At 39.9% G+C, this 12,666-nt stretch overlaps 1 protein-coding gene across 1 annotated transcript in view; it reads right to left on the bottom strand.

The window, feature by feature from the left end:
* Nucleotides 1-12,666, bottom strand: part of L3mbtl4 (L3MBTL histone methyl-lysine binding protein 4) — a 339,815-nt gene that overhangs the window by 228,267 nt on the left and 98,882 nt on the right. The window contains exon 4 of the mRNA XM_029470911.1: nucleotides 11,785-11,839. Within this exon, the coding sequence (XP_029326771.1) occupies nucleotides 11,785-11,839 (55 nt within the window). The remainder of the gene's footprint in view (nucleotides 1-11,784; nucleotides 11,840-12,666) is intronic.

The following is a 12,666-nucleotide window of genomic DNA, read 5'->3' as shown; positions in this document are numbered from 1 at the left end:
TATAAAGAGTAAAGCATGAAAGGGACCCAGAATAGATATCTGGAAATGTGTTTAGGATGCTTAGGTTCTGAGGGTTCTGAGGAGAAGCAAACAGTGAGGAAAGGAATGAGAGAAAAAACCAGAGGGAAAGGAGGAATGAACAGTGGTGTTGATATTCTTCAAGAAGCAGAGAATTAGACTTTAAAAATAATTATATCTATATCTATGTAAATATAATAATTTTCACTTTCACTCTTAATTTGTTAATTATTAAACATCAATTTCTCAGTTTGTTAATATATTTATTTTAATAAATTATATGAATATGATTTTATATAGATATTATAAATATAAATTTATTATAAATAAAAAGTAATTATACTTTTTAAAGTACTTCTCCACAGGAAATGTATGAAGACCACACATTTCAGTGGCAGAAATAGTGTATCCTGGTAAGCTTCGATTGTCAACTTGACACAATTATGAGGACAAAGCCCAGATCAAGGAATTGCCCAGATGATTGGCCTGAGGGCACATCTGTAGGGTGCAGTCCTTGATTGTAAACTGATGCGGGAAGACCAAGGGTTTTTAAGAATGCTAGCCAAGGGCTAGAGAGATGGCCTAGTGGTTAAGAGCACTGATGGCTTTTTCCGAAGGTCCTGAGTTCAAATCCCCAGCAACCACATGGTGGCTCACAACCATCCGTAACAAGAGCTGATGCCTTCTTCTGAAGTGTCTGAAGACAGCTACAGTGTACTTACATATATTAAATAAATAAATCTTTTAAAAAAAGAATACTAGCCAAACATGACCCAGGAGGCAGGGGATCAAGCATGATTTCTGCTTCAAGGTTCTATCCTGGTTTCCTCCAATAATGGCTGGTGGCCTGAAAATATAAGCCAAATCAGTCTTTCTTCCTCTTTATTGTTTTGGTCACACCAATAGAAAGTACACCAAAAAATAAGTGTTTATCTAACTCTGAATAGACACTTGAAGCCAAAGGGGGGAAAAAAAAAACTGAAGGTAAAGAAGCAGACAAAAGCAAGGATGAGTGTCAGTTCTAACACAAGGAAGAGTTGGATGAAGCAGGGAAGCATCCTTCATGAGGACATAGGTGCATATTTGGAAGGTCCTGGAAACAGTGTTTGTCTCAGGGTTACTATCACTGTGATGAAAAACCGTGGCCCAAAAGCAAGGTAGAAAGGAGAGGGTTTCTTTGACTTCTATTTTCATATCATAGTCCATCACTGAAGGAAGGTGGCCAGAAACCTAGAGACAGGAGCTGATGCAGAGGCCATGGAGGGGTGCTGCTTAGAGGCTTGCTGGCAATGTCTTGCTCAGCCTGTTTTCTTATAGAACCCAGGCCCATCAGCTTGCTAACCTTGTGAGACACTCATCACTCTTGGTGAAGGTAAATTTGAAATCTACTAGGACATCCACTTCAGCTTACTACGTAGGGGCAAAAGAGAATACTTAATTAGGACTATTTCAAAAAAATTAATAAATGCTAAAACAGTTTCAAAAAATTCCTGGAGATTACATTCAAAACAGCTAGTGATCCCATAATCTTGTGACCAGTGGTTTCCCACAGACAGTAGGAGAAAGACCTTAGGCCACACTTGATTGTAATACTGTTTTAACACATTAAACACAACAGCTGTTAAGCCTAGTGGCTAAAACCCTGCACCAGGTGCTAAAGAAACATGATGACAATGCTATTCCCCAAGTGATGTTGCAACTTAGGGTTTGTGATAGGCAGAAGAACACCCTTCCAGAGAGACCTACATCCTTATCCCTAAAAATCTATAAATGTCGCTGTATAAGACCAAAAGAAAATGAACTTTGGAGATATGTTAAGATACTTAAAATGGAGAGTATGTCTGGGAAAACCTAGTGGGAACCATATCTCCATGAGTGGAAAAGTGTCCCCAGCTATGGTCAGAAGGTGTGGCTAAAACAAAGGGGACTGAAAGGCAGGACCTTGTGAGCTTTGAAGGTAGAGGAAGAGGCAAGGAATACAGCTGGCTTCTAGATATCAGAAGAGGCGAGAGAGCTAGGCTCCACTGGGATGCTAGAAGGACTGTGGCAGGGACATTCTGGGACATTAACACTGTGAGATCAACCTCGGTCTACTCTGTGCTGCAAAAGAGGATAGCACTTGTACTGGTTGAGTTGATAATCCTGTGGCTGTGGTTGGGATATTAGTAGGGATGCAAAGCAGGAGAGATAAGCACTGATTTTTAGTAACCTGGTCAAATGCAGCACCACAAAATATCTGAAAGTTCAAGAAATGGGAACATTAACCAAATAATCATATTTATCTTCTCTGAAGAAGGCATAATTAAACACGGAATTATCTTAGAGTTATAGTCATCGTGCATAGCTGAAGTATTCTGATTTAAACTGAGGTTCATGGTAGACAACAGAGTAATTTGCAATAGATGTTGTAGACTCAAGGACCTCTGAATTCTATCATTTCTGTGTGTACATTACCTAGAAAAATGACTCCCTGAAAGAGTGTTGGGTAGTCACAGGACTGCAGGAAGAAAAATATGCATCTAATAAAACAGCTAATCACTTTAAGATGGAAAACATGATTTCTCCCAAGTTTAACCATGGCATAAATATCTGATTTCATGGACCAATTACTGTGATAAGCCATAAATGTGTACTAATTTGAGAAATTGGTTTCAAATCTCGGGCATCCTTTAGGTTTAAAACTCATCAGTACAATACAGCTTCCTTGTCAGTTTAAATACTGAAGGGCTGAACTCATATTGAATCAACATGACAGCCATCTGAGAAAAATAATTCTCCTAAAATCCTATGTGCTGTGAAGACAACTATAAGTAATTAAGGGTACAAAAAATAGACTTTATGTAGAATGCTTGTCAACAGATAACAAAAGTAAAATTACAGAGTGATAGCCTTCATAAACAGTGCTTTATGTAGGTTGAATCGTATTTGAAAAAAAAAATTGTTTCTGTTTCATAACACTACCACAGATCCCCTCTGGGTATGAGCCACAGAGCGGCAAACAAAGCTGCGGAGGTGGGCGCCACACAGTACTCCAGTCTTTCAGAAGCCTTACCTCCCTGCCTGCAGTGTGAGCCTCCTTCTTGCACTACCAGGTAGCCTTTCTCTGTTCCTCTTCAGTCTTCCTTTCTGTGAAGTCTGTTCTTCTACAAAGGAGCCCAACATATACAAAGGGGCACTCACAGTTACAACAGGGAATCAGGACTTGATGACCCCAAATCCTTGCAACCTCAACTCCCGTCTCCACAGCTTCTGACCAGTCCAGATCCTTCCCTTATTCCCCAGGTCCTCAGACTCTGCACAAGTACCACCCCTGTGTCTTCTGTCCAGTGTGATCCCAGGTTCTAAGTCAATGAGTGACTCCTTAAATCTACTGGCATGAGAGATGGTCCCCTCCTCCTGAACCTCTTTTGATACTGTCAGCCCATCAGACACCATAGGCAATGAAGGAACTGAAAAAAACCTATCTCATCAGCTTCTGGAAATTTTTATCTCTGAGTAAAATGATATGCAAAGCTTCAGTCCCTTTATTGGCTATAGAACAGTGTCCTAATAGCTTCAGTTCCTTTATTAACTATAGGACAACATGCAAATAGCTATACACAGTACACACAGTCTTTGGCCTTGGAACCCAACCTCTGTGCTCAGACATACTAACTGCTCTCTGTAGTTATTAATACCACAAATAATATAGAGGACATACTGTGTACAAGGCCCTGAAGAAACAATAGTAAATCTTATTACAGGCTTTAAAATGTAGTGGGGGTGGGGTGGGGCTGGAGAGATGGGTCAGTAGTTAAGAGCACTAGCTACTTTTCCAGAGGATCTGGGTTCAATTCCGAGCAACCACACGGCAGTCTATAATAACGGTATGTAACTCTGGTTTCAGGGGATCTAACATCCCCATACCAATGTATATAACATAAAGGTAAACAATTTTTTAAAAATGTATTGGGTCAAATAATGCAATTCATTACTTCAAGCTTTCTCATGGGCTTTCTGACTACATGGCTCTGAGAACCTGATCAAGGAGATCAGGGGACTGCTCTAGCAAGAGGCACCAAAGGAGAAACCTTCATCCAAAAGGCATGTAGAAAAGAAGAGGGAAAGGCATTCAAACCAGAAGAGACCTAAGTAAGGGGCCTCTTGGTCAGGTCTCAAATGAAGCACGAACTTTCAGAACACAGGAGTGTACGGGCAGACCATAGGCAAAAGAGCTGAGAAACCACAGAAGCCCAGATCTAAGGATTTGAGGCCTTAGGATTTTTACCCTTGTCCCAACTTGCAGGCTGTGGGAGAGATGAACTTTTAAGCAAAGAAAGGGTGGGAGTGTCCGCAGAATCCAGCTTCCATTCTGAGAAGAAAGAGAGAACTGCACTGTGCCATCAGCATGGAGTCATATCAAAGGCATGTCTGCTGGAACCACCTGGGAAGGCAAGGTGGGGGACAATAGCTAGAGTTGAAGCAGTGCGAGATGAAAACATACAGAGTTTAGATCTACTCCTTAACAAAAAGCAGAGGCCTTCCATGACAGACTGCCTGAGATAGGAGAAGGGAAGAGGCAAGATGGTCCCCAGGGCTCCTGCTGTGCAGCTCTCATACACAGGCATTTACCAAACTTCAAGGATCTTCATCCCTGCAGGAGAGTAAGGGATATAAACACTAAAGGGAACATCACAGCTAATGCTGACTCCATAGCTTTTGTTGTTTTAAAATCATTCTACTAGAAATCTCCAAAGCAAAATATGAGGACTCATTCCAGAAACACCCTAAGAGTTACTTAAAAAACAATACATAAATCCCCTCCCTATGCTGCTCACAAGATACCCATTTATATAATATCTACCCAGAGGCTAAGATATTATAAACATTTTCCCATTTAATCCTGACAACTTCATGACCAAGTGATATTACCCATCTCTCCTATTTTCGAGAGAGAAAAAAATGGAGGCTTAAGATAAGAGACTGATTGAAGCTGGCAGGGTCGATCAAGTGGCAAGACCTGTCTGCTTGATTATAGGCACACAGTCTGTGCTTGATTTCAAATAGCAAAAGAATCATTCTGCAGAATAACAATTTAAATATATATATATATTTAAATATATATATATATATTTTTTAAATTGTTGTCTGCAGATGGGATGCATTCCTAGGTAGAGGTCCCATCTACACCAAAACCCTGACACTATTGCTGATACCAAGAAGTACTTGCTGATAGAAGCCTGGTATGGTTGTTCTCTGAGAGGTTCTGCCAGCATCTGACTAATACAGATGCAGAAACTCACAGTCAACTGAATGGAAGAGCTAGGGGAAAAACTGAAGGAGCTGAAGGGAATTGCAACCGCATAGGAAGAACAACAATATCAACTAACTGGATAACCCAGAGCTCCCAAGGACTAAACCACCAACCAAAGAGTACACACAGAGGGACCCATGGCTCCAGCTACATATGTATAAGAAGATGGCCTTATCTGGCATCAATGGGAAGGGAAATCCTTGGTCCTGTGGAGGTTTGATGCCCCAACATAGGAGAATGCTAGAGTGGTGAGGCAGGAGTGGGAGTGGATGGAGGAGCAAAGGGGAGGGGGAAGAGGGGAAAAGAGAGATGGAATGGGTGTGTGTGTGTGGAGGGGACACTTGGAAGGGGGATACCATTTGAAATGTAAACATGCATTTTATACACACACACACACACATTAAAGAGAACATTTACCCTGAGCTGAAGGCAGAGACCTGGCTGAACATTCAAGATCCAAGCTTCCTGTCTCTGTGTGGTTCTCTAATCTTCCACCCTCCCTCCTCCCTGCCACCCCCAAGTTCTCTTCCCCTACATAGCCTGCTCTGAATATTTTTTATATATCTGTGCTTGCACATCAAGATCATAGTTGAGACTAGATGCTGTCTTAGAGGAATGTGTGTAGCACTCAACCATGCATAGAGAAATCAGCAGAGAAATGTGATTCTAGTCTTGAACAGTCTATAAGTGAGTTGCTGTACAGGGAAGACTATAAGCTGAAGAGGTAAAATAATAGCCTTACCAAAGCATGAAGTATACATATCTAGTTCCTCTGGCTACAGTAGTCTCTGAAAGCCCCAATGTCAGTGTTCAAATAAAAATAGATATCTATCAAAGAGACAGTGACCTGCTTAAAGGACCCCAGTGACCAAACTATAGTAGGGTCAACTTGGGCAAGAAGTTAATGGGAACATGTTGGAATCTAATAAATTTGCAATTTTGAATTGCCTCCTGTCTAGACTTTAGTCAAAAGGAAAGAGGACTGTTACTTTCACAGAGGTGGAGCTTGGCAAAGAGCCAGAGTTATAATCAAACAGTGTGCAAAGCAGAGCCCTGGGCCAACTAATGGGATGCAAAGAGGAAAAAAGACAAAGTGACTTCTGGGATAGCCTCTCAAAGACACATGACTGAAGAAACAGGCAAGAATCCAAACTGTGGAACATGGGGATGAGGGACAGTTATTTATACGCAGGCTGTCACCACAGAAGTCCATGTTTCAAGTTTCCAAATGAATAGTGTCAGTTTGGGTCTAACTAAACATTAAAATATGTCCAACATTGTAACTGTCATCTGAGTAGCAGAAGGTGATTCTACTGGACACAAATAAAACGTCTCTCAAGTGCAATGCACACTGCTGTATAGACCATCGACTGGGAATCTAAATCACACAAACACTTCCAGGAAGAGGACCTGGGGCCTGAAGAGGAAAGATGGGGTTCTGGTTCTGAAGCCACCTGTGTACCCTCAAAGCCCTTGTGGTGTGTGCTCTAGAACTAAAGCTCTTCTGGAACCAGTCCTTTAGTCAAGCTGACGTGAGCATCAAACACTCAGAGATCTTCTCAGAGTCCAGTGACATCATCAATGAAGGATTGATCACAGATGCAGCAGAGAATGCATGCTGCCTCCACAGGGCTCCTCTGTGGGGGGAGCTTAAACACGTGAGTCATCTGCAAGCTTCATAGAAGCTCTACCATGAGGGAAAACATGTACTATGCTGTGTTCTTTAAGCTATTAAGAAATTCTACGTATAGTATAAAGATCACCTTCATAAAACAGGTTTCATGAATACAGGGCCTGGCCCCCACCTGGCTTCACTGATTGGTCCATAACTCCCAGAGGAGAACACATGTGTTTCTTTCCTTTGTGACTATATTCACAGCCCCATCAACTCACCTAGAATTGGCAGAACACCACAGAGAAGACTGGAAGCTAAAAAAAAAAAAAAAAAAAAAAAAAAAGTAAAAAAAAAAAAAAAAAAAAAAAAAAAAAAGGTAGGTTCAAAGAGTAACTCATTTATAAGCCACTAGTGAGTACAGGCAAATAATATGAAAATATGTACTAAAAAATTACTTATTAAAGAGCAGTACTCTTAATTAAAGTGCACATGAATTCCTCAGTTATTACAGGACCCTGAGAAAAGTTCATTAATTAGAAAAAAATCCCTTGCTTATCACCCAGTGAGCACCGTGGCACAGTGAAATTTAATTTTTTAAGTTCAAAGTAACAAATGCCTAAATATTTAATTGATTGTTCAATGATAGTAAATGCCATTCATATTAATAAACATTTAATAAAGTAAGATGCATTTGCTCTCATAGTGCTGCTATCCATTATGGTGAGAAATTGCATCACACAGGATGAACTGGTCTACCACTAAATTTGGAGGATGCAGACATTTTAGTACCACTGGCACACTCATTCTGAAAGAAAGCAGGTCTGTGATTATATCCAGGAGGAAAGCTAGTGACACTAAGGAAGAACTCTGTGATTGTAGTCGAGGGTCTGTCTTTGAAGCTGTTGGAATCTCTTGATGGCCAACACCCTTCAGCACCAAAACTAACCCTTGAAACGAAGTGAAGTATCTTTGGAGTCATTGATTCTACTTCAGCCCATTTGGCAAATTAATACTAAAGAACTTCAATACATTATTACATCAGTATGCAAAAAAGGAAGTCTTGTTGAAGAGAGAGAGAGAGAGAGAGAGAGAGAGAGAGAGGAGGTTGGGGAGACATGAAGGGGCAAGCAGAGGGACAGGGAGAGGGAGAGGCAGAATTAAGATAGGTAGAAGGATGATGGCATGTTTTGAATGGCCACAGCAAAGCACATAGTAGCTAGAAGCAGGTGACCAGTGAGTGCCAAACAGAAAGACATCTCTAACAATATTCCAAAGTAAGGAGATAAGATCCTCTACTCAGAGAATCAAGATAGATTTCAGTAGGATAGAAACATGCATACAACACACACACACACACACACACACACACACACACACACACACGTCGGAGGATAGATCTAAATATCCAGCACTATTCCAACTATTCCAAAACTAGGACTGTCTTGCAACTTGTCAGCTGGATGAGTGGAAGGAAAAGTGACCAGTTTGAGGCAAGAATTAGAAATGACTGCATGAGAAGTGGGGTGCCTCTGGGACTATGGTTTGACTACTGGCCCATGATATTCAGGGAAGGACTGATGGCAAGGCAGATTGGGTGTTAGGACATAAGATCAGCCTACATATGCCAGTGAAAGAGTAAGTCAATGAGAACAGGAAAACAACTGCTGATCTGGAAGATGGATGGAGCTGTTCAACCAACATCAGTCTAACCACTCTCCATGAGTTGAGCTAAGCAAGAGGAGTTACGCATGGTGGAGAACAGGACCATCAAAGGCTGGTAAGAAACATGGGCTCTATGTCAGCTTCTGCCTGCGAGGGAAGATTAAAAAAACAGACATCAAAAGAAAACACATATAACACTTAGTGAAAAGTCATATTTACACTTTTCTGGGTAATTCAGAAACGTGAGAAAGCTTAATCCAGCCATAGGCTGTGACCATGAGTGACTGTTGTAGATAAACGTTTAAAATTAAACAACCTAAAGATAATGGTACTAAAAATATTAACATACTAAAGATTACCACCAGATTTTCTTATGGTGATTTAAAGTTTCCAAAGGACATGTGACCTAATTATTTATAGAGATATAAGCCACAATATTTTTCCAACGAACCAAGTACATTGGAGATTCCTTTTCAACATTTGTAGTTATAACCGATGTCACAATATTCAAGGTTGGCAAACATGGAGTGCACGTGTTTATTTAATTAGGAAATTTTCAATGAAGAGTTTCTAAGTCAAAGAAAGTACTTAATCACTTTTGATTCTCAGAGAGAACTCCGCTCTTGAGCCCAGAGTCCATCTCCTTTCATATCCTAAGAGGTGTCCTAAGTTTAAAACTCCTGCTAATTTAGTAAATCAAAACAATCATCCCTACATTTAAACTTGTATTTCTATTACAACTCATATGTTCCATATATAAATTTTTAGTGACTTGAATCGCCTCTGCAATGAATAACCTATAAGCTTTGCCTGGCAATGACTGAGCTCATGGTACAGCGGATAATTTCATCTAATTCCTACGTGAATTGAGGGCATGTTCTCCACTGTATCTAGGGAGGATTTGGGGTTGTTTTTGTCTGGTTGTTTGTTGTTTGGTTGTTTGGCTTCAATTTCTAGTTTTATTCATTAATATTTTATGTTACATACAGTTGAATTCAGATGTGCATACACCTACATTTTCTTTACAACATCCTTCATTCATAATTTTATGTAAATAAAACCCCCCACTGTCCCAACACACAACCAAACAGTGCTTTTTAAAGAAGAATATACATTGAGTATAGAAAAATCCAGATCCTTTGTATGCACAAAGAAATGGAGTGTCCTTACTTTGGAGATGTCAAACATAAAGGTAGACATGTATGAGCTACACACTAATTGACACGAATAATTCTTTGATTTTATGGCACACTTCCTGACAAGTGCATATCAATGAATGTGTACTGATACAAACCTTCTTTGGAGGACATGGATCTAGGAGAGTCATTTACTTGCTTAGTCACCAGAAAGAATTTAGCCAAAGAGTTTCCAAAAGAACCAAAACATAAATCTCAAAAAAATAACTATTTTCAGGAAAATCTAGTTCAGCCTGTCCCTGAGGACATATGTGACCATACAAAGCACCATTAGTGATTTTTCAGAAGCTACCTTCCGAAGCCCGTTCCTAAGCAATATTGCAGTTCTCTAAACCATTATCTTAACATCTATAAAGAAGAGAAATATACTAGCCAGAAAGAGTAGGATAGAAAGCGCTCAGCCTTACAACTTGTTGAATACAAGCTTCAAATTGTGGAGTGTGTTCTGAATAAGCCAAGTGATTACTCGAAGCTCCCTTGCCTTCAGCACAGGCTAGCTTAATGTTAGGGGCATAGTTAAGGCACCCAAATTGTGCAGTAACAATACCCAAGAAAGTACACACTAAATATAAAACTGCTACAAAGTATTACATGTTTATATTCAGTACAGTTTTCTACTCACATGTGCATATCAGTGTGTGCATACAAAGTTCTGGTTTGTTTTATTATTATTATTTTTTAAGATACCAGATAAGTGGCCAAGTTTCTTCAGATTTTTATGAATTCTAAAGAAAACATTTGATTGTTCTACAATCTGTAAGTGGAAGAAATCTCCATTAAGATACTATAATAATGTAACAATGGGAGCTTTTTCTCATCCACTCAACTAAACATAGTAAAAGTGTATATTATTTCCCAAAGCCTCCTGATGACCCTATTCTTGTTATAATTAGCAAGTAATAGCATTGTACATACAGAAAACAAAGCTATACCTTCCTCTAAGCATTTAGTTATATTCCAGAGGTAATTAATAATGTCAAATTTGGGGCGGGGTAAAACACAGCAAGAAGCTTTGGAGAATAAAATGATAAACTACAAAATGAGTTCATAAACAGAGAACAAAAAGGTAAGCTAATTTTGCATAAAAACCTGGAAAAGTATTCAATAGGAGCAAACATTTGCATGTAGTCAAATGCAAGCACTAAATTGGTAGAGAACCTTACCACGAGGAGCTAAAAAGACTTAAATTGTTCATGTAAGCCTATTTTTCTTTTTTTCCAATGGGATTGATGCAACCATAGAATGTAAAAATAAATACTCAATTTACATTAGTGTGAAAACATAGCACCAGGGAGAAATGACAACGTAATAAATATCAACTTATCTCTGAGAATTAAGAAAACAGTAATGTTGAAAATAAGGCTGCTGTTTGGACCATGTGCAGGGCAATTTCATTTCTAAAATTTTAGTGTTGTATAACTGAAGTATATTCCAACGGATCTGAACATCAAGTTACATAATTATCAAAGTACTGCATCCTGTTCTGCTTTTTCAGCAAAGAACACAACAGGCCTGGGGTGGCCGCAATAGAAGAATATTCATTTAAAGCAACATGCAGTATTGGAACGTAATAAAAATATGCATTTGAGGCCATAGATTTTCAATATTGTATCCAAAAATTAAGCAATAGTAAGTAGTCTTTCGGAAAATGAGATTAAAGTAACAAAATGTTTTAGTTGTTTCTATTATTTAAAACTTGATACCATGTTCTACGGCATCCATCACAAATGGAGAAAGTTTACAAACCAGAAATGGCCTCCTTCACAGCTCCTTGAAAAGGTAAATACACAAAAATAAGAACTGTGGACTCGTAGTCCTTTATAAGTTTTATGTCTGAAAACATGACAGGTCACTGAAAAGGGGACACCAGTGTATGTACAACCATGAGTGAACTGGAGGCAACAGCACTCTATCTGGAAGCTATGAAGCTTAAAACAACTGAAATGCCAAACAGTTTTCTACTCGCTGTAGACTGTACTACAGCAGACAGCTATTATTACCTCGCTTTGAAGGTGTGGCCACCTCTCCCGGCTTCTTTTCTTCTTCAGTTTGCCCCTGGAATGGAGAGAGGATGTGATTTAAACCTTATTCAAGTAGAATTGCTTGCATTGACAACACTCCCTGTCGCCATGCTAAAATACCCCAGCAAAAGCAACAAAGGAAGGGAGCGTTTATTTTGGCCCATCACTGTGAGAAGTCATGACTGCAGGATCTTGGGGGAGCAGGTCAAATGGCATCCAGGGTCAGGAATTAGAGAACAAGGAATGGCCGGCTTTGTTATTTCTGTGCAATCCTGTCATCAAGTTTACAGAATAGTGGTGGAGCCTTCTCTTAATTAACCTTAACAAAGTAACCCCTCTAATAATGTTGCAAAGGCTTGTTTGCTTAATATGTCAGGTTGACAGCATTACCCACTGCACTGCTTCCACACTAAAAACTGAAGCTTAACAGGCAGCAAATCTGTGACCATCCATGATAATGAGGGTTAGTCACACAGCCAGTGCCTTCCAGTGGGCTCCAGGAGGTGTGTGCCACCATCTCTTTTCAGGAGATAAATCTATTCATACAGCCCCATTACTCACTGGATAAATGCAGAGTAAGTGTGCTTCGAAAGCCTTGACTAAAGGCAGAGACAACCTCCACACCTGGACTTGAGAGCCTCATGGCAGTGGCTGACCGAAGGGTGTTAGCCCCACCACCACACGCTCAGCTCCCATTTCTCCTTTCAGTTATCTGGGCTAACCTCACTGTATCAGTGCTCGGTTAAAATAACATTAGCAAACTGGAACCATTCTGACAATCTAAAGGGGGTAAATGGCTTCAATGATGCAAGGGAGGGGATGAGAGAAGAAAGAGAGAGAGAGAGAGAGAGAGAGAGAGAG

The sequence above is a fragment of the Mus caroli genome, chromosome 17, assembly GCF_900094665.2.
Source record: "Mus caroli chromosome 17, CAROLI_EIJ_v1.1, whole genome shotgun sequence".
Classification (NCBI taxonomy): Eukaryota; Metazoa; Chordata; class Mammalia; order Rodentia; family Muridae; genus Mus; species Mus caroli.
This window is presented reverse-complemented; position numbering and strand designations above follow the sequence as displayed.